At 32.8% G+C, this 22312-nt stretch overlaps 1 protein-coding gene and 1 pseudogene across 1 annotated transcript; both read right to left on the bottom strand.

Annotated features, from left to right (window-relative positions):
- Window positions 1–838: 838 nt before the first annotated feature.
- On the bottom strand, window positions 839–2802 carry LOC143565760 (GATA transcription factor 9 pseudogene; annotated as a pseudogene).
- An 11512-nt stretch (window positions 2803–14314) lies between these two features.
- Window positions 14315–15001, bottom strand: LOC143565748 (uncharacterized). Its single transcript, XM_077052621.1, has one exon. The coding sequence runs from the start codon at window positions 14980–14982 to the stop codon at window positions 14413–14415; it is 570 nt and encodes a 189-aa protein (XP_076908736.1). The 5' UTR covers window positions 14983–15001; the 3' UTR covers window positions 14315–14412.
- Window positions 15002–22312: the final 7311 nt, after the last annotated feature.

Here is a 22312-nt window from a genome sequence, read left to right as displayed (position 1 = left end):
AGACATCAAGTGTTGACATTGATCAAAGATTACGCTCACCTTTTGTTGAATCGGTGTAAACTTCGGTCACTTTTGACTTAAACGTGGTTTAAGGATTTGATTATGGTTATTTAATACTGAATATGTACTCTACAAGTTCTAACATATATTATAACTTAACATTGATATGTTTGCTTTTGCTTACAAACCATTTATTGATATATGTTGATATAACACAAAATCAATTTGAAATTTTGAACCATACACTTTCTTTCAAATGAGAAAGCACTAAACATGTGATATGATGGTTCGACATGTATGGGCACAATGATAGAAGAAAATGTATAAACCATGGTATTTTATATTCTAAGAAACATATAAATATCACTTAAGTTTTGAGACAATCAAGATAAGTATTATGAATGCATGTGGTTTTAGGCCAGCCATTGGACACTGCCTGATTTAAGGTCTTATACTCATCTTTCTCTTGAGGTTGATGGAGGGGAGGCTGGCACATGATCACATGAATTTCTGTATTTGTTTAATTTTTATTTAAATCAAATTTTCCAAAATTGTATTAAAGTTGTGCACATGGTAACCTTGGTTCACGTGAATTGCTTTATGATAAAAGGATAATTCATTAAAAATAAGTATAACTATTATAAAAATCGTATATATCATATAGCTTTATAAAAAAATAAACTTAGCATTTTATGAAATCAAAACAATTTTATTTAAATGCATAGATGATCTTAGTTGTATAAATATTGCTAATATACTGACAGAGAAATATATATTTGATTAGTTTAATACTCTTTTAATATTGTATATTTTTCATATGGTTATACATATAGGTAAAGAGAGATTATAAAATGTAACAGCAAAAAGGGAATAATTAATGTGAAAAAATTAGTTCTAGATCGAATTTGCCAAAATTTGGCATGCAGATGAAAACTCAATTAACATTACAAGAATCTAAAGTTTACCCTCCAAAATTCAACTATTTTTTTTTCAAAACTTCATAAGTTTATCCTAACCCTATGAAATTTTGGTTAAAAATTTCCAAACATTAAAAAAAAAAGCTAGAACAACTTGTTGACTACATCAACTTAATTAGATTAGTTGCCTGTAATCCGGACCAATATGTTGGTGGATTAAGTAATCGTCCCCATTAGAAACATCAAACATCATATTTTGATGATGATAGAACGGTTGTTGGTGTGAAACTTGCATCTCCTTTTGCCTTCTTAGCTCAAGTACCTTACGGTGCGAATTGGAGTGTTTGGCAAGTACAAACGTGGGGCTTGAAGCTGGTCTATACTCAGGAACCAATCGACCAGACTTGTAGCGAACCCCACACGCATTACAAAGCGTTTTCGGACCTAATGGTCCGGTACGCCATTGAGGGGTTTTATCAGTGGCACAATGTAGACACTTCCGCCCTTCTCCATTGTGTGATTCATTGTCATAAACCTCTTTTTTCTTTGGGAGAGGTTTCACTGTTTTCTTGCCAATTAGAGTAGAGCCAATTTCAGATTCCGACTCGGAGGATAGAATAGAGGTGGGGCCCATGGAAGGCTCAGAGAGACTAATGAGTCGAGAAGTCCAATTGCGTGGTGCAGCACGAGAACGCTTAGTGCGTGCCTTGCCTGGAACCGTCACGTCTGTGTTAAACATCGAGTGGTTGGATTGGTTATCGATGTCATGATGGAATTGGTGAGTCTTGGTGGATACATTAACAGGTTGAGATTTGACTCCTGATGGCAATTGAATCTTCTCCATGTCTTCAGATGAAAATGATTCCTCCACAAAATTCGATAGCCATTCTAGCTCAGCCATATCATCGTACTATCAAAGTAATGTTAATGGAGTTATTTAAAGATTCACTTATAAACCATCACCAAATATTCACAAGATGTTGCATATATTTTACTTTCATTAGCATTTATATTGGTGTAATTATGATAATTAAGAACCTAAGTGCTTTTACTCAATTTTTGAGAAGAAGAGTGAATTTTTAAAATAAAATAGTTACAAATATATGTATGTAAATAAACCAAGCCATTCCTGAGATATTTGAGTTCTCAAGCTCATGAGCTCGAGGTTTATTTATCAAGCTCAAGTCTCACGAGCCTAAACAACCATGTTTTTTATATAACTTTCATTTAATATGCTGAATGTATATGTACATAATTACTATTACTGTAAGCTTACATTATTATAAAAGACTATATATATATATATATATATATATATATTATGTTAATTAAATATAAAACCTATAGTTATAAATTATGTATACAAACAAATTAATAAAATAACTCAAAAATAATAAAGCACAAGCTGAGTCCGTGCTTAAAAAGCATGCTCGGGGCAAGCTTTAACTTTTGAAATAGAGTCAGAGCTCTATAAGAGTGTGTAAAGCAAATCAAGCTCAAGCACAGCTCGACTCATTTACACCTCTCACAAATATTTACATTTCTCAAGCTCATTTCTATTATTGAAATAATAATACAATAAAAGTGCATGAACGTGCGTATAACTTATTATACGGTACAAGTGACAAATGAGCAAAATACGTTTCTATTTTCGAAAACAATGAATTACCGGGACACAAAGGTCATGTGAGAATTGAGTCATATCGGTGAGGCCACCACCGTCTCCAGAGGAGTTGCAGCTGTCGACGGCGGTGGTCATGATCGAGGACTCAGCATTAGCATGCATGTCTCCAACAACATCATCGTATGGCTCATCAGCCACGATAGTGTCGTCGGGTAAATTGAGAAGGTCGTCGATGACGAATTCGGAGTTTCGTTTCTCCATTATTATGGGATTGATCGAGTGGTAACGTAGATGATATAAAGGGAGAGAGAGTGTGTGGAGGTGGAGAGAGTTGAGGAGTGAAGAGAGGTGAGGGTGAGTTTATTTGCGTTTGAAGGGGGATGGTGACACCTAAAAACATGCAATAATTAATATTTATTAATAAATATTATTATTTTATTAGGGTTATTGTTATGGTAGGATTTATTTTTGGTAATTTGATGTACGATTTTATTGACTTATTCCATGACATTGCAACTAAATATGATGTATTATAGGACGTACGGAATAAAGGGTTAGGACTTGGTTTTAGTATTGTATTGAGTCGGTCTTAATTGGCTTAAAACTGTAATCGTAATCGAGTTATCGGTTAATCGGAGAATGAAAGTGCGGGCTTTAAAAGTTTTAAGTATTAATTGCTTAATAAATTGTTAGACATTTGAGCTTAAATAATTTGTAGCATCTAAAAAAAATATTTGAATAACGAAATCATAGATTGGTTGGTTCGGCTATGGAAATATGAATTGCCAAAACCGACATGCTAATTGTGGTCTACAAAAAAAGTCGAAACTGATCGACCATTAGATTCAATTAGTTCGGTTATTAGTCGGTTAATTTGTTTTTATGGTTTTTAGTTGACATATCAAGTTGTTATTTTTTATCTTAACAATTTATTTAAAGTTATAATTAGGATGATTCTATACAACTAACCAATTTTAATACACAGACAGTAATGTTGATGTGACAATTAAATTAACTTGTTATGCTTTGATCATATACTGGTTTCAGTTGTCTTTTTTATTATAATAGTACGTTCATTTTATATAGTTGAGGTGTGATACTACTAAAGCTATAGCCTATATACACAAATGAGTAGTAGACTAGTCACTTTTTTAACAAGTGATGCAACACACTCAACTAATTGTCGAATTAGGTCGTGCTGAATAATCCGTTAGCCCATCGCTATAGTGTTCATCAAATTAGCTTTTGGTTTCCTTGAATTGAAATTAGTTTCAAGCAATTTAGTAATGAACCGTATACGAATTCGCATTGGAAAATCATTCCGTAATTGAATTTGAAATATTCGAAAAATAATTGGATAAACAATTTATTATGATATTAAAATTGGTTTGATCAGCAAATCGGATTTCAACTTGAGTTTGATTCGGTTTCGGTTTTAATTTTCCGAGTCTACTCAATACTGAACAATCATATTATAAACCTCAAATAGTCAAATGCTCATGAACTAGACAAGTAAGATTATTATATCCAATCATCCTTGAGTTATAATCTTATATTTGACAAAAACTCTTTAACTAGATACTTAAACAAATCCTTAATTTCACAGTTTTTGGGTTTTCGTGAGATGTATATGATTATAGATTTTATTGATTTGACTAAAAATTCTTTGATATGCACATTAACTTTGATTTCCAAACATTTTTTTTTTCATATTACAATAAGTTTTAATTTGATAATTTTATATTGCTCCACAAACATTATTTTTATTATTGTTAATGATTTTTTAACACGAGAATCTGATTAAAACATAACTGAATCTTGTTAAAACTTTGTTAATCAACGATATCAGATAATGTGTGGCTTACGTCTGACAAGTAGTTTTTAAAAGTTATGATAAGAAACTAACAGAAATAGGATTCGAAGTTAAGCATTTGTTATTGGAAAATTGTATGTTTATTACTACACTATTTATAGGACTTTTACTCTTAGAATGTTAGGGTAATGGTATGAAAAATATCTATTTTTATACTTAGAATGAAACTTTTTTAAGAAAAAAATCTAATATTTATCGTTTATTAAATTTGTTACAAGTAGATACTAATGCCACGTTGGATTATCTTCTTGCATGATTTAATAATATAATATTCGGGTCAAAGGTGAATGGAACGATCCCTAGGAGTGATACCGAATGAATGATTCTTGTACTACTCACCTCTTCATTGGTAAATTGTCCTTTACATATTAAAAATATATCTTTTACTTTTAATATTCTTTTAACGATCAACGAATAAAGCCCAGCTAACCTGGGTAACTCAATAGCAAAAGGCAATATATACACCCGTGATCGCAGACATCGCTTGATAGCCAAAGCCTCACCATCTCCTGTTTCGAGGAAAACCCGCTGCCTGAGGATTCATTGCGATAAAGCCCGATTGGAATTGAATATGAATGAGAGACCACATAGGCTCCATCCCAAATATTTATTTCCCCTCCAAATACAGTTTAACTAAAGATCTTTTACTTTTACTTTTAATTAGTAAATAAATAATTAAACGAATAATTATTCAAAACACAATAAACTTGTAATTCATAAGCTTATAAAGTTCAGCATCCCTTGCTCTTTTATTGATATATAAGATAGCATAACCTCATAAACTCATTTGATAATCATTTCGTGTTGGTAATTAAGTTAATAATTTAAGCTAACAAACTTTAATACAATTCGTAAATATATTTATGCGCGTCAAATACATCAACCATGTCCTTCAATACACTCAAAACTATATTAACCTAACATGTCCCTTTAACCCATTAATCTAAACAAGTTAAACTGACAGATGAACTGTAAACAAGTTGACATGTTACAAATGGGTTGCAATCAGGTAGGAAGGATAAATAAGTTGTAAGAGTGGACATGGCATCAATATGGATAGTATGTATGACTTTCAAACCACATGGCAACACCATCGCCACCCCACGTGGGTATGGTGTACGACTTCATTTCATTGCGTATGTTTGTCAAACAACAATGATTCATTTCTGATATTTATTGTACTTGGAGAACTAAAAAACAAACAAAAAGTTCTAGGGTACTTAGTGAGCATGTATTGTCAGTGATTTCATGGTTTGTGGGTAGTTGATGGTAAAAATGAGACAACAGAACAGGATTGAATTGTACATGAATAGTAACCATGAGTACCTCTTCCACCCTAATAAATAAGAACTTATTGTAAAGGATTCTTCTTATAAAGAAAGTATGAACATATGAACTCAAAGATGGTCTGTTTACTAACCTATAACCAGCTTAACATGCCAACTCTAAACAAGATTAATTTGTTAAACATGTTGGGTCTGAAAGCAAAATACTTATTCTCATGTCGAGTTCGAATCATAAAGTTATAAACTTTAAACAACACTAATTTATAAAAGGTTAGGATCAAAACTTTGAGAAAATCATTGTGAAATATAAAGATATTAAACAGCATGTGAGAGTGGGTTGAGGGGAGTGTCAGCTAAGCATGTGAGTTAAAAGGCAATAAGACGATGGGTCAATGAAACATGGCATTTTTTTATTGGGTAATCGGACGTGCATTGTTTTTAAACAATATTAACAAATAATATTAACGTTAAATTGTTTGTTTAAGCAAATTTTTTTCTAGTATTTTGGTAAGTTTTTTTTTTATTTCTTGAACGTGAGAGCACATGTCTGCTTCGGTCACGTGATTTGGGGTGGGATGCACGTGCCTTACTCACGTGGAAGTTGGTGAAGTAAAAGTCCTTCGTCTCTTTTTCCATTACAACTTTAACCACTTTAAAAATAGGAAAATTAGTTTTTATTGGTTCTAACTATTTTATTTTAGTCGACGCTGATCCCAACATTTATTTTGACTGGCGACGGTTCCAACTTTAACATTCGTTTATTCTACCAGTCCGCGACTGACGGAGTACTATCTCCGTTAAATATTTGCTGATGTATCTATCTGAGTTGTCAAAAAAACATTACATGGCAGCCAACGTGGATATGATATTATACTTAACATATTACATTCATAATTCATCCCAAATTCTCCATCAGCACACCCAAATCAAAATCCCTAATTTATCTCAAGAACCCTAATTGAATCATCTAATCAATTACAATCTCAAGCCCTAAGCAGTAATCATCCCCAATTCCTTCCCATTGCAGAATATCATCACCTCAAGCGTAATCAGCGCCGTCGTCTCCCATTTAGCGTCGTCGTATCCCATTGTTGACCGAATGTAGCAGCTAATGAAAAAGAACCTGAAATTCATATTTATTTCTCTCACCACGACTGAAGCAACACCTATGTCCTTGTCTACGCCTTTGCAGCAGTGCGACTTCAGCCTTTCATTTGGTTTCATTTCATCTTCACACTAAGCTTCAGTTCATATGCAGTAGTAGCTCTGATTTGAATTTACCATCGACCAGTTAAGGTATAAGTTATAACACAGATTGTCTTAATTTTGTTGTCAATTCTTCTAATGATCTGGGTTTAAGATTGTAATTGATTAGATGATTCAATTAGGGTTTTTGAGATAAATTGGGGATTTTGATTTGGGTGTCCTGATGGAGAATTAGAGATGAATTATGAATGTAATATGTTAAGTATAATACCATATCCACGTTGGCTGCCATGTAATGTTTTTTTGGCAACTCAGATGGACACATCAGCAAATATTTAACGAAGTTAGTACTCCGCCAGTCGCGGACTGGTGGAAGAAACGAATGTTAAAGTTGGGACCGTTGCCAGCCAAAATGAAAGTTAGGACCAGTGCCGACCAAAATAAAATAGTTGGGACCAATAAAAACCAATTTTCCTTAAAAATAACGAGGCCTCATTGAGTGATTTCGAGTGTTAAAGGCGACCATCTTTTAAAAACCTATCAAAAAAAGGTCGATGATAAAGGTGTTGAACACTGATCTATTAGAATATAAAGTCTTAAAATGATGCATTCCATTATCTTATTTATATTTAGACATTTGGGTAATTCATACACACTTTATATAGACTCAAACTACTAAATAAACATAATAATTTTATATATAACTTTCTTTTTTAAAAAGTTTGGCCGTCGCCAGAAACAGGCCTAATTAACATGACCGCCGAGCCTTGTATGGGGTGAGAGTCGAGCCAGCAAATAACGTAAGTATTATCAATAACGAGGGCGCTTTTAAGCAGAGCCGTCTCAGAGAATTTATATGCCTCGGCTGAGCCGAAATAAAAAGGCCCGTAGACCATAACAAGTAACGAAATAATATAAGCAAAAAATTTTAGGCCTTATATAAATGGTTTTTTTATTTTTTTGTTTAAACAATTAAATTTTTAAATGGGCTTACTTGGTAAACGTTTCGTATAAAAATAAGCTTAAAAATGTCTTAAGTGAGACTAGAGCCTACAACCTTTTGGTTGGAAGTCATATCCTTTGCCACTAGACCAAACTAAATATACATATTTTTTTCATAAAAATATATAGCTAAAAAAAATTGTGCCTCCGAAAATTAAGTGTCCCGACCGGTTGCCCACATTGCCCTATGCCCGAGCCGACCCTGCTTTTAAGGCTCCAAACCAGGCACCTTGCAACCAGTTGGTTTTACTCTTGGTGCATAGATCTCAAACAGAGTTTTCATTCCTGCATCAACATGATTCTAGTTTAATGTATGACATCGGATTAACATTACTCATATGTTGTCATAAAATTACACACACATAACATATTATATCATATCATAACTTAACTTAGTGCACACACATTCATATAATCGCATTCTAATCATAAGCACGCGTCCGGCTCACAAGGCTCACAAAACCATGTCTATACTCATAGTTGTGAGCACGTACAAACTTCATCGTCTTTCCCTATGTTCACCCACTACGCGGGTACAAGGCTTGCATGCCTTCCTCTATACCAACACATTCATAGTACGTACAAGTCTCGCTGGCCCTCCTTATGCAACATTCTTGGTACGTACAAGGTCGCAGGCCTTCCCTATGCCATCAGGTTACCTTTTATATTTTAACACGATCTCCTTTTTAACCATAATCAACAAGATAAAGCAACCCGAAACTCAAGCTATGACTTTCACTTTCCCTTGTTTATTTAACCAAGGCTTTTAAGCAGGGCCGTCTCCGAGAATTTTTTTTTTTTGCCGTATTACATACGATGTAAACGAAACAAAAAATTGAAACACAATAATAAATAAATTTAAACACAAGAGGTGGAGATTTTTCCTATTTGGTTTTTGAAAGCTTGAAATCAAGCCATTACAACATCTTATTTTACTTTATCAAACTTTTCTTTTTCAAACACACAATTTAAAATGTTGTTCAAATACTCATCGCTCATTCGATTGTGCAAATCCGTCTTGATAAGCTTGATTTATAAAAACATTTTTCAACGGTTGCGGTTGCAATCGGTAAAACCAACACTAGCTTCAATATTTGATAAACTGAAGGAAAAGTGGCGTGCTTTTCGGCTTACCGAACATTGAAGCTAGCGTTGCTTTTACCGGTTGCAACCGCAACCGTTGAAAAATGTTTTTTTTAATGAAGTTTATCCATGCGGATTTGCGCAATCAAATGAGTGATGAGTGTTTGAATAATTCTTTAATTTGTGCGATCGAAGAGAAACGCTGATAATGTAAAAGAAGATTCTATAATGACTCGATTTCAAGCTTTCAAAAACGAAAGAGGAGAATTCTGCATCCTATGTGTTTAAATTCATTTATTATCATGCTTTTATTTTTTTTTGGTTTCGTTTAATTGTATGAAACACGGTAAAAATTTTTTTTTTAAATGTTACCTCTGAAACTTTATTCTAGATCCGACATTGTCCATACATACAATTTGCTGTTCTTTTTTTTTTTTTTTTTGGTAAAGGTGAAGTTCCTAGAGAAAACAATGTTAAAATCAAGATGATTTATTTCAACCGATTCCGCCAGCTCTAAATTTTTTGTTGAATTGGAACTAGAGTTGTTCACGAGTTAAGCCATGTTGGTTTCAAGCTCGAGCTCAAAATTAAACGAGGCAGCTTAGCTTGGCTTGAGCTCAATTTTGAAGTTAATCGAGCCGAGCCATGGTCGATTGTGGCTCAGTTACAAAAATGAGCCAACACAAACCAGGTTATTTCAAATCAAATTTTTTTAACTAGTTTTATTCGAGCTTTTATGGAACGAGACGCGAGCTTCGAGCCGCGAACTCTTTAAACATACCTAATTGGAACCTTACAAAGATCTAAAAGCGTTACAATATATTATAGCAAACAATGTGATTGTTGACTAGAAATCACTTGCAATTTGTCAATTATAACAAAAGACTTTTGTATCATTTCTAATGACTTTTGCTTGTGTGGGCTCACGGGTAATGTAAGAAGGCCTAGACCTATGGTTCAAGATTCGGCTACTACCGGATCATGTATGTGAGTGAAACCTTACTCTCGTAGATCATTGGCCCACCTAGCATTAATGCAAGGGCTTATCCAAATCTTGATCGAGTCATTTTATGTTTATCAACATATAGTTAGGCTTAGGGATGACATTAGTACCGGTATCGAAAATTCCGATTCCGAAAATCATAAATTCTTGGTACCGGTAGCGGTATCGGAATATTTGGTTCGATACCGGTATTGAAGGCAAAAATCCGGGAAATACCGGTACCGTACCATACCGATCTCGAAACTCAAAACTTTGGTACCAAATAGATACCGGTTCAGTAGCGGTACCAATCGATACCGGTACCGAATTTGCTCATCCTTAGTTAGGCTTAATTAAAGAAGACAGATCTTTTCAGTTCGATCCTAAAGGAGTTTGGGTTTTATCGTCAATGGGCCTTCGGGCAGGTGGGTTTTCTCTAGAAATGGAGATAACTTGGAGAAGCTTAAGGGCTTCGTACGGCTAGGTTGGGCCAGCTGGCGGTGACCTTTTGCCATTGGGTCACCTTGTATGGAGACGCTTAAGGGCTTCGTAAGGCAATTCTCTGTTTGTTGGTTGTTCAAAAATAAATATTTAGGTAAACATTTTAAAGTATGCATGCATAGTTAAAAAGTTTTAAGTTATAAGGAATTACCATTATATTTTGTAATCTACAAAGACTAAGTTACACATACATCTGTATATACACCAATACCATTTTTCTTGTGTATATCAATAAATCGTCTCTGCTTGATTTGTCTTGAGAAAAGCTATATATATTAGTTGAAACAAGATAAAATCAATCCAAAGTAACATCTATGAACATACATGACAAATTAATATGTATATTTCGGCTACTGACTTGCTAGTTGTCTTAACTTTAATAAAATACACTATCAAACAAAACATAGTATCACCAATGAGTTATCCAGACCATGTTTCAGTCAGTGAATTATTGACAAACGGACTGTCAATGATACTCCTTTGTCATGACAACACGTACTCAACAAAAAACAGATAATAAACGGAAAATTACGGATACACATAAAATGTAACACTTACCAGTACCTAAACTGCCACAATATCATCAACTGAACTAGGATATAGAGCAATATTTCACATATAGGGGTATAGAGTAGGCATTAATTAAAGTTCCAAAGATATTTTATGATATGCAATTGGATATCTTTTGAAAGATACTATTTTTGTATATTTATATGCAACCATATTTGTTGTCATACACGATTTTCAGGTTCCATTTGCAATAAGGTAGCCACAGATAAACAGCGAAACCACTGACATTGGGTAAATCAGTCATTGCATCTCATGGTATGTATATCAATCGTTCAATTCCTTCATTGCACCATGGCCGTATGCTAGATATTGTTATTTGTGCATGAAGTGCAAATGATTTTGCATGATAAATTGAGAAAAAGTAAGATTAGTTGTTTCTGGCAACCTCTTTTAGCCAAGGTGTTGTAACTTATGGATTTGAGCTAATGAATGTAGTAACTATTAGCAGTATATACGTTAGAGAAAATCTATAATTAGTTAGCGTTTATCGTATATATAATATTCTTTACCATGATTTAAAAAATATGATTTGATGTGTTCTCCTTTTTAATTAATTATTTGCATTATATTCCTATGAATAGTTATCAACAACACAACATTTTGCAAGGTTTTTCATTGTTTTATAGTAACTTGTCTCCTTATTTCTAGAACTCCCGCAATCTTCACAAAGCGGTTTCAGACATCTCAAACGAAATAGAAAAGATGAGGAAGGACTTGGATGTCATAACCAAAATAAATGATGATGAAGTGTTTCAAGCAGTGTGTCATTGTTGTGGGCAAAAAGAGGATTGCACCAACAACTACATAGTTTTAGTTAAGAACAATCATGGAGGATCATGGGTTAGTGGCCTATGCTCTGAAGCTATCAAAGAATATTTATCAAAGAACCCTGGAAAATCTATGGACGAAGCACTCAGTTCTCATAATGAAATTTGTCAAAACTTCAACATAACTGCTGGAATCAACCCGAAGCTCACGTTAGCATGGGCTCTGAAGAACGTAGCAAAACGAAGCCTCGAAAATAGAATGGTGAGGAATTCCCCAAAATTAAGTATTTATCGAAGTTCTAGCTGCATTCCAACTCTCAAGAATTAACCGATGATATATATATAACTAATATGCGCGAACATAATGATAAATTATGGATGAAACAGAAAGGTAGAAGACATAAAAGCATGCATACTTTAGATTTCTTGTTGTGTGTCAATAATTTTATGTGATCAACTTAGTTGTAACGTAATTTAATGTGTTGCTTATTGCAAAGAAGTGAATGGATTGGACATGTATTACTTGAATCAAATCATTACATCATTAAATTTAAGACTAGCTGTATACATGCATTTGTTAATAAGTATGTTTCTTACAGTTTCCTTTTAGTTTTTATTAATTTATTTTCTTCGAATGTGATCATACGATTGTAATATTATCCAAGTTCCACTTCTTAATTATGATACAAAAGACGTTTCTTGCAAGCAAAGTAATTAAGTTTATATATTGTTTAATTTCCTTGTTATTGTTTTCTAATTAGGTTTGTTTAAGTTTCTTATTTCTAAGCATTAATGTTTTTCTATAAAGTGTAACCTTATTCTTCTTGTTTCTTGGAGCATAATTAACCGACTCTACGGGTCTCTATCAAAGTTTATTACAACTCTTATGTAATCAGTAATTCAGTATCCAATCACCTTTTGTCACAGAATTGATGCTAGTTATAATTTTTCACTCTTTTGAATCCTGATTAACAGTTTTAATTATTTTGTAAAAATTTAAGAACATTTGTTTTGCAAATGAACCAACATTCTTTTATGAACTACAATAAATGGACTATTACAAATATATTACATTAGGCGTTCATTGTAGAAAAAACTAAAAAGTGTTAGGGGCGTTTAAGCAAACTTTTAGACAAAATTTAAAACAAAAGAATGTTTTCAACAATATCAAAACGCTTGTACATAATTTTGATCGAAATCCTGGGTGTTACAAAAAGCTTATCACGATTGTTGCACAAATCAAATGATCCGCAAATTATTTGGATATACAAATTGATCCGACTTTGGGAAATATTATTTCCCAAGCAATTAATTTCGTAGGTATTTAATGTTCAAAACACTTTACCCCTCAACAACCGCTTGATTTAATTTTGATCATTCAAATACACCGTATATTATGAATTCTCAATTGGTTTACAAGTAAATTCGGTTTACCTAAATACTCCGATGACAAAAAAAAATCATTAACTCATACTATGAATAAGATCCAGAAATAGTAGTAATTGAACTTGTGAAAGGGCACCTTTATCAAGTAATGCTCGTGTATGGCATTTGAATAGTTCTCAAAGAGTGACCTTCGCTTGTGTGGAGCTAGCGCTTACGGGTTTTCTTGGTCGGATGACTTATCTTTGTGCGGATAGTATGGAATTTTCTTGATAAGATGACTCACCATGTTTCAGCTCAGGCTCAAAGTTAAACAAATATTTTTGGCTCGATTCAATTATTTTAACAAGATGAAATTTGAGTTCAAGCTTGGCTGGTAAAAAACCAAGCTATTTCATGGCTCGTTGAGCCACCTCATATAACTAAAGTTAATATCTCTTTAAACAAATAATATTAAAATTAATATTATTGTGGTCTAATCAAATGGGTTATGGGCTTATTTATAAATAGTGCTGAGTTCTAGCTTATAAACATCAACATTTGGGCTCGTTTATTTGGGCCCAACTTAAATGATCAAATGTGTTATGTGCGAGCCAGCAAGCTAGTGTATGTGTATCTTGTGCTTATAAGTTATAATTTTATATGAGCTTCGAGAGTCAGATCGTATCACTAAAATGGGATTGTTAGTGAATCGGCTCATAAACGAACCCGGCCTCTTTTATTATCATGAGTGAAGACATAATTGTAAATTGTAAGGAATTAAACCGGAAAGTAATTCATGCTTAATTTGGAGATGTTGTATGTATGGTTACATTATATTGTTATAGATATTTATCTAAATTATATTAAACTGTTTTTGCAGTAATGTTGGTACTATTTAAATTCCATTCATGTTCAAAAAATATACATGATCCGTGTTTTGTGTAACCAAAAACTCATAAAACTCATAGGAAAGCTGCAAAATTGAGATGATTCAAAGAGAGAGAACTAATTAAGTAACTAATATACAGTCATGAACATTTAAGAAACACTGAAGGCAGCATTCACACATAGATTCTCACTATATACATCTCGGTGGATTTATGAGAGTTTATTTTCAAGTTAACATCTAAGAAACAACTTATAGTATGTACACTAATAGGGATTTTCTAGCAATCACTTGCAGAAATGTTTTTTAAGTTAACCATGAGAACTCGTTATCAGAAACGTGACAGTTTCTTAATTGACAACCTCTCGGTCGTTCATTTCTTTTGTAATGGAAGGTATGCAACTTGAACTCCTTGCAAGCCCACCCTTGTTCATACCAAAACCTCTCTTATGATCTCTAGGGCTAAGAGACTTGCCCCTAGTTCCATCTAACCTTGCACTTTTCTTCAACATCTCCTTCATGGCGGCGGCTTGGAACAACACCGGGTTGGGTCGGTCAAACCGATTAAACCTCACACAAACCCTAGTATGCTCATTCAATGCTTCCTCTATCTTTCCTCCACTTTTCTCCATCTCTTCCTTCACCGCCTCCGAACACAACCCACAAATTAGTTTTCCTAAAAACTTGTCGCGCACTTTTGCAATGTACTCGGGTGTACACTCCTCGGACATCCCACAACACTCGCACTTTGCGTCTTCAACTTCCGAAATAGGGGGGAGCTTTAGCTGATCAGCAACAGCATCCACTTCTTTGCTTAACTCAAACGAGATATCCGATATGGTTCGTTGTAGCGTGTCCATTGATAGCCTTGAGGGCTTTTGGAGATTGGTTGAGTTGTTTTTAGCATTGTAGGAAGCCATAATGGTATCTCTATCTGGAGCCATAATTAAGAATTAAGATATGTGAATATGTGATGGTTTTGATATGCTGTGGGTTGGGTCATTTACTATATAGTGTGTGATTTCATCTACTGGTTTCTAGTCCTTGTTAAATGTATGTGGATGACTTTTGTTCATTCACTCAAACTAAAAGGATGTGGACAAAAAAGTACCTTACCTTTTAGGTTTCTGGTGTGAACCAACAGATGAAATAATGACCCTTTGTCTAGGGTCGTCTACTCATATGGAGGCAGCCAAGTTGTTTAATATTATTTAGTAAAACATGTGATTAATTAGTTGAGCTGTGATTGACTATACACAATTCTAAATAAGTTATATATTTTTATAAGGTTAATTATTAATAAAATAAAAGGTATGCATACTTGCATGGTTGATCCCTTCGGAAGAAATCTATCCATAGATATTCAAAATTATTAATTTTTACAACTATATACACAAAGGTTTTCTAATATATTCAGAAAAGTTGTATTTATGTAGAACTATTAATTGATATTTGTTATCAACCTTATGTTTATTAAATCCCATTAAATAGTATTAATAATATATCCGAATTCAACTTACTTAAAGCTAAAAATGTTTGTTTGATTATTCAATATCTTATATTGATGTAGGTTTTCTGTAAAGGTATAAGTTAAGAAGTAAGCAATGTATTTAAACAAAGAATCCACTAATGATGATCAATATGCATTGAACCTATATGGTTCAGCTCCTAATGAGCATCAATCGTTTTTACTTACTTCGAGCAATTAATCCACGTCACTGTTAGCTTTCAATTATCCGTGATAACATTAAATTTGTAAATACGTGTTTAATATTTGAGAGTTGAGACAAACGTTATCTACCCAAAAATTAATCATGGACTGAATCGATATAAACTCAAACGATAAATTAACACAAAAAAACTAAAAACTCAACTTAAATATATATATATATATATATATATATATATATATATATATATATATAACCCTACACTTGATTATGTATTCCTAATGTTAACTCAACTAGTTGACTAACAAAAAGTCTAAATAACAGTAACCAAGTCATTAACAATCTCATTAAACACCCCTCACGCGAGAACCAACTTATTGTAGCTATTTGGCCTTTTCAACCCCAAACTCACAGGTTGGACCATTTTCTTAGGTCAAACAACATTTGAGTCAACAATAATATTATTTTTGACTGGTTTTAAGCCTGATCATCACTAATAATTTTTCTACCAACAAGAGTAATGCCCATGGCCGTCTCCGTGAATCGTGAAAATTTTTTAGACCGAAGGCGGAAAAAAGTTGGGCCTTAAATTAGTTGAATAATTGGGTTTAAACATTAAGATACATACTTTTTTTCAATATATATATATATATATATATATATATATATATATATAATTTAAAAAAATAAAATTTCAGGCTACCGGGGTGTCGGACCGCCGTCGACCACCCAGCCCTGGCTCATAGGCGGCTCGGGTAATGCCAGGTATATATATAACATAAAAAAATATGGTTTTTTCTTAGTGTGTAAATAAATAAATCATGCGTAACCGTAATTATAACAATTATAATTGCAATTATGATTAAAATTTTATATTTTATGTGTATGTGTCGCTTGGCTATGGCGGTTTATAGCGTCTTCACGAGAAGGGTAGCTCTAGCCATACACACGTCTAGTTATTGAATACGGCATTCGATCTTTTTTCTAGTTGAGGGGACAGATTACCATTATGGAATATGACTACTTCACATGACTTCTATCCCTAAAGCACATAAGAAATAGAGAGAGATCACATGTATGATTATTGTAGGAAATGGAAAGAGATTTATTGGTTCTTTATGTTTCTTTTGTGGAAAAGAAACAACTTTTTATTGTTCATCCAATGTTCTTCTTTGGTAGAAATTTATAAATAATAAATATAAAGTTAGAATCAGTTATAGAAGTAGTTAAGTAGTTATGGGCCATAAAATAGATATCAACTAGAATTAAATGTCAACTATTTATGCATTATACATCTAGAACATAGTGTTACTGTTCTACCTTTCGTGATAAGTATGCATCATATATACCAGATTACCGAATCTACCAAGATCAACGAATACACAATAAATAACTCGAATAAAACACAAAAGAATTCATCTAGAACCCTAAAACATAGATAAATGAGACAAGGAAAAATTGAGCGCATTGAACGAGAGAAAAAGTACCATCATCTGGTGTTCGTGACGACCCCCGGTCATTGCAACTGTTAGCCTTTAAACCCGTTTGGTTAGATACAAAGCAGCAACAACTTTAGTATGATAAATAAGCTCCGGCCAGATATGATAAGATACCAACAAAATTAAGATCATGTTAATAATTCAGTTTAAAACATATTGCTATTTTACTAAATTAAATATGCAATTAAAATATAAATGAGAAAACTTAGAAATAAAATGGAATTTGTTTTGTGCTAGCTGGGGTTGGTCCGGTTGGACCGGTGTTTGTGTGTGTGCTAGCTTGAATAATACTATGGGCCGATATATTTGGGACATACAGCTTGGGGCCTTGGTCTGCTACTGGTTATTAGTGGGCTAGTGGCACCAAATTATATAATAAGTGACTTAATTCCAGCTTCACGTATTTTCAGAAGAAGAAAAAAAATGTGTTCTATTACCCATATATTTAAAAAATACTTTAATAATTTAAAGTAAATACATATAGAGTTGATTTCAGTTTATAACCACTTTCAGTTTTAAGAGCTTGAAAAAACTCAATATAACAGAATTTTTAGAGTTTTCGGAAACATGGACTCAAGCATTTGCCAACACCACTTCTTCTTCGTAACTCCATGTTCGCGGCATTCTCATAATTCTTAGTTCAAGAACGGGATTTGGTAGCTCTACAGAGTGATGTTTATGGAGAAGTATACAAATATAGACTATTATTATTGTTGTTGTTGTTGTTTGGATTAATTTGAAGAGTATAGAGAGTATAAACATGTGAAAATGTTTAATGAATTAAGTGATATATATATATATATATATACTAGATTTTATCCCCCGTATTACGGGGGTTGTTTTACATTATTTGTTTTTAATATTTATATATGTATATTTGGATTTTAATTTTATTTATTGTAAGATAGTTAATAATTAATATACTTGAGGTTTGATGATGAAATGGTTTCACAAATAAATGATATGTTATAATCCGGTTTAAAAATTATCTGGGTTTGGTGATACCCATTACCCGTTTATTTTCTTTATTATAAAATTATTTCTTAATTATAAATAATATATATATTTTAAATAAAATAGGATATTAATTTTTAGTATATCCCTATTTTATAGGATTTTCATATCAAATATTTGATTAGATTAATTTTTAATATAATGAGATGTTATAACCCGTTTAAGAGCCATCTGGGTTTGGTGAGACCTTTACTCGTGAATTTGAGTTAAATGCGTGAGAAGCCTTCATTTACAAATAAAGCAATATGATGACTTGAGAGAATGGTTATTTTACATTTTTTGTTTTTTAATATTTATTTTTTGGATTTTAGTTTTCTTTATTGTAAGAAAGTTAATAACATACTTAGGGTTTGATGATAAAAATGCTTCATAAATAAATGATATGTTATAACCCGTTTAAAAGCTATCTGGATTTGGTGACCCATGACCAGCGTATTTTTTTACTATAAAATTGTTTATTAATTATAAATAATATATTTTTCTTTTTTAATTGGGTATTAAATTTTAGTATATCCCTATTTTAAAGGATTTTCATATCAAATAATTGGCAAGATTAATTTTTAATTTAATGAGATGTTATAACCCGTTTAAGAGCTATCTGGTTTTGATAAAACTCATACCCATGAATTTGGGTACCCATAAATTTGGGTTAAATAAATGAGAGGCCTTCATTTAAAAATTAAGCAATCTGGTGGCTTCCATAAAAGGGGGGAGCGACCACATTGCGACACATAAAATTTTAGGGTTTTCGTTTATATGTATTATATATATATATAAGGTTAATACTTATTAATGTTTTAAATACAACGGCAATCAAAACACATTCTCATCCATGATGCACTGGCTCGACTGTCCCAGATTCTGTGACAAAAAACCGCTCGAGTCCAGAGAGCGGTGTTCCAAAACAGGGCCGGCCACCCTCTTGCTTTCCCTGGATTCTCTCGTGGGAACTCCGTGCCCTTTAACATGCAAGAAGCTCAAAAAAAATCTTTTTATTTTTTAGAAAAAAATATACAATTCTATTTTTCATAACTTTGATAAACTTGAAAAACCCATTACACTCTCACTAAACAACTCCTAGCCCACCAACTATCAACAGCCCCCAACGACTTGTTACTCAATGATTTCGACGGACTTGTAATGATGGCCGACATCATCTCTGCACCTTTGAATTAAGGTTCAATTTCGGTTTTAATTGAAGGAATATTGCTAATTGATGTGTTTAATATGTGTTTAACTACATAATTTCGGAATTACTGAAGAGATATACGTACAATTGCGTTTGTTTGATGCTTGTAACATCCGGAATTTCAAAAAAAATAATAAAAGGATTTATTAATTATTTCTATAGAGTTTATAATTTAAATAGCCTTGGGCTACAAGGGAATGGACTTAAGAAGAGATAATGGGCCTAAGGGTCCATAAGATAGAGGGTATAATTAAATATCATACTAAAACTCTTCAACCCTAAATCTATTTATATTCCAACTTTCAAAATACACACATGAAGCTCAAGATTTGAAGGGTATTGTTTTAGTAAAGAAGTCAAGATCCGATTTCATAAACGTGTAGATCTATGCTGGAACAAAAGAAAACGTGAAGGAACCGTCATCAAATATTGCATATCTTTTCGGATCATCCTCGATTAAGTTAGCCGTTCACATTTGAGAAATAGAATAATTATAAATTCAGAATGCAACCGGATTCAGGTGAGTATCTAGCCCTCTTCTCTGTTTATGTGCTTTGGGTTGCGCGCATACTCAATATGATAGTTTAATATTATATATTGCTTGATTAGTAATATGTGATAGCATATAGAATGTAGAACATGCATATATTATGTTTATATGTTGTATGTAAGGCATGACAAGTTAGGATGACAAATCCCTCTGACTTTCGTTGGGTGTAGATATCTATGTGTTATCATAGGTAAGGTGTCACACCCCGACCAATGAAGGCGGAAACGTCGAGGCGCGACATGATTGCTCATTGCACAATGACACTATAAAGTTACAATATTTAAACAACTCATTTAAATCCATATCATCATAAATAACACAACAATTGTTCATACAAAATGCCAAATAGATAGATAAACAAATAACTTGTTCTTTTATTTTCTAATATCCTAAAGCCAAGATAATAAGTTTCTTCAAGTAATTCAATCAAGCTAACATCAAACCTGTAACATTGCATAAAATAGAGTTTGTCAACATGAAGGTTGGTGAGCAATTTTCATAGTTTTGGACAATAAGTATATAGTATGAAATCCACAACTAGTATATGAAAACAATAAATAATAGCAACAATTTAGATAATAAAACCGTCAATAAGAATACATTGACGACAATAATGAAATCGTTAATAAGAATACATTGACGACACCTTTCTATATGGGGATACCATATATACTCGGAATTAACGTATGATCATACTTTGATGAGGCTACCCGCCTTAGCATTCAAGAATTTGCATATAATCACGTAAAGCACATAACACCAAATCGATCATTTATTTAAGTAAACATATACAATACGTGTTGTGGTTTAAGACTCAAGTATAAATCATTTGAATAAGTATGCAATGCCACCCCCAAAATGAAAGATGGAAAACGGGGGATGAAAAAGTACTCACATTAACAAGTAACTTGAAAGATAGTGTCGTGAATAATCGGAGAGATCGGTTTAACGGGCAAGACCTATATTAAATGGGTCTTGTGTTAGTAGGTAGTCTTGGAAGGGTTTAAAATAAAATACATGACAAATAAAGTAAATAAATAAAGTTTAGGATTTAAAATGTAAATATTTGAGAAATTAAATAAACGAGTTTTGTAAAATAAGTTTACTCGAAACCGGGTCTCGGTATTCTATTCATTAGTTTTTTTCTTTTTTTACTCAACCTATGTTAAGTAATAATGTGAGTTAAAATGCGATATTGCAAAACCCTTGGTTATAAGAATACCCAAAACAAGGTTTAAACGAGTGTTCGGGTTTGTCGGTTCGAGACTTGATAATTGACCAAGCTCACAGTTAACTTCCCAAAATAATAAATGTTATGAGATAACTCAATAAAATCAAAATAGACTTAACCAAGTATGTAGTTCTATTGTGAAGAACCTTAACGTTCGTTAAGCGAGTATACGACCTTATCGATTCGAACTTGTTATAAGATCAAGTTGGTTACCGACATGCCAAGTATGTTTAGAAACTAACTAAAATTGATTTAAAATATAATCTTGAAGAAAAATATGAGTTTTGGTGGCTAAAAACACACTTGTGTGTCTTAAGGGAGTGAACTCGGTTTAGTTCGGTTTTTGGTTCGGTCCTTGACTTGGAATAAGACCGAGGATGGTTACCACATACCCAATTACCATAGAACTTGTAAAATAACTTATAAATAATAATACTCAAGTTTTACATTCAAAAAGTTAACAATAAAGCTTTTAAACAAAAGTTGGGTTTTTGGTTCGGTCCTTGACTCGGAATAAGACCGAGGATGGTTACCACATACCCGATTACCATAGAACTTGTAAAATAGCTTATAAATAATAATACTCAAGTTTTACATTCAAAAAGTTAACAATAATGCTTTTAAACAAAAGTTCGGTTTTTGGTTCGGTTCTCAACTCGGGATGAAACCGAGGCCAGTCACCACATACCCAATACCATGGAACTTGACAAATATGAACAATAAACTAAAATATGTAGAAGTTAAGCAAGTATAACAAGTTATATGGTTAGATTTGTTAAATATATAAACAAGGACTACAAAGTCCTCCATGTAACCTTGCCTTACTAGCCCGACATTTCAACCGGCCGAGACCGGAGAAATGAAAGACCGAAGGTAAACAAGGAGTGCATATTATATATATGTTGTAACATCAAGCTTTAAGTATTGAGAAGTTAGTTAAAATGAAATATTAGCTTATGAAGAACAACCTTAGAATTCAAGAATTTGAGAGAGAAATGAAGAAATGAGCAAGCACAAATGAAGAAGATGGGTGTGTATATATAGGGTAAGTTGAATGGGTCTTTCATAAAGGGTGTTTCATGAAAATGGGTTGGTTA

The sequence above is a fragment of the Bidens hawaiensis genome, unplaced genomic scaffold (assembly GCF_021521415.1).
Source record: "Bidens hawaiensis isolate Kalapana, Puna unplaced genomic scaffold, B.hawaiensis_p1.1 tig00022519_1, whole genome shotgun sequence".
NCBI lineage: Eukaryota > Viridiplantae > Streptophyta > Magnoliopsida > Asterales > Asteraceae > Bidens > Bidens hawaiensis.
This window is presented reverse-complemented; position numbering and strand designations above follow the sequence as displayed.

What these genes read in the sequence shown, in the direction of transcription:
- LOC143565748 (XM_077052621.1), bottom strand. Translation starts at nt 14,982, where the DNA reads ATGGCTTCCTACAATGCTAAAAACAACTCAACCAATCTCCAAAAGCCC.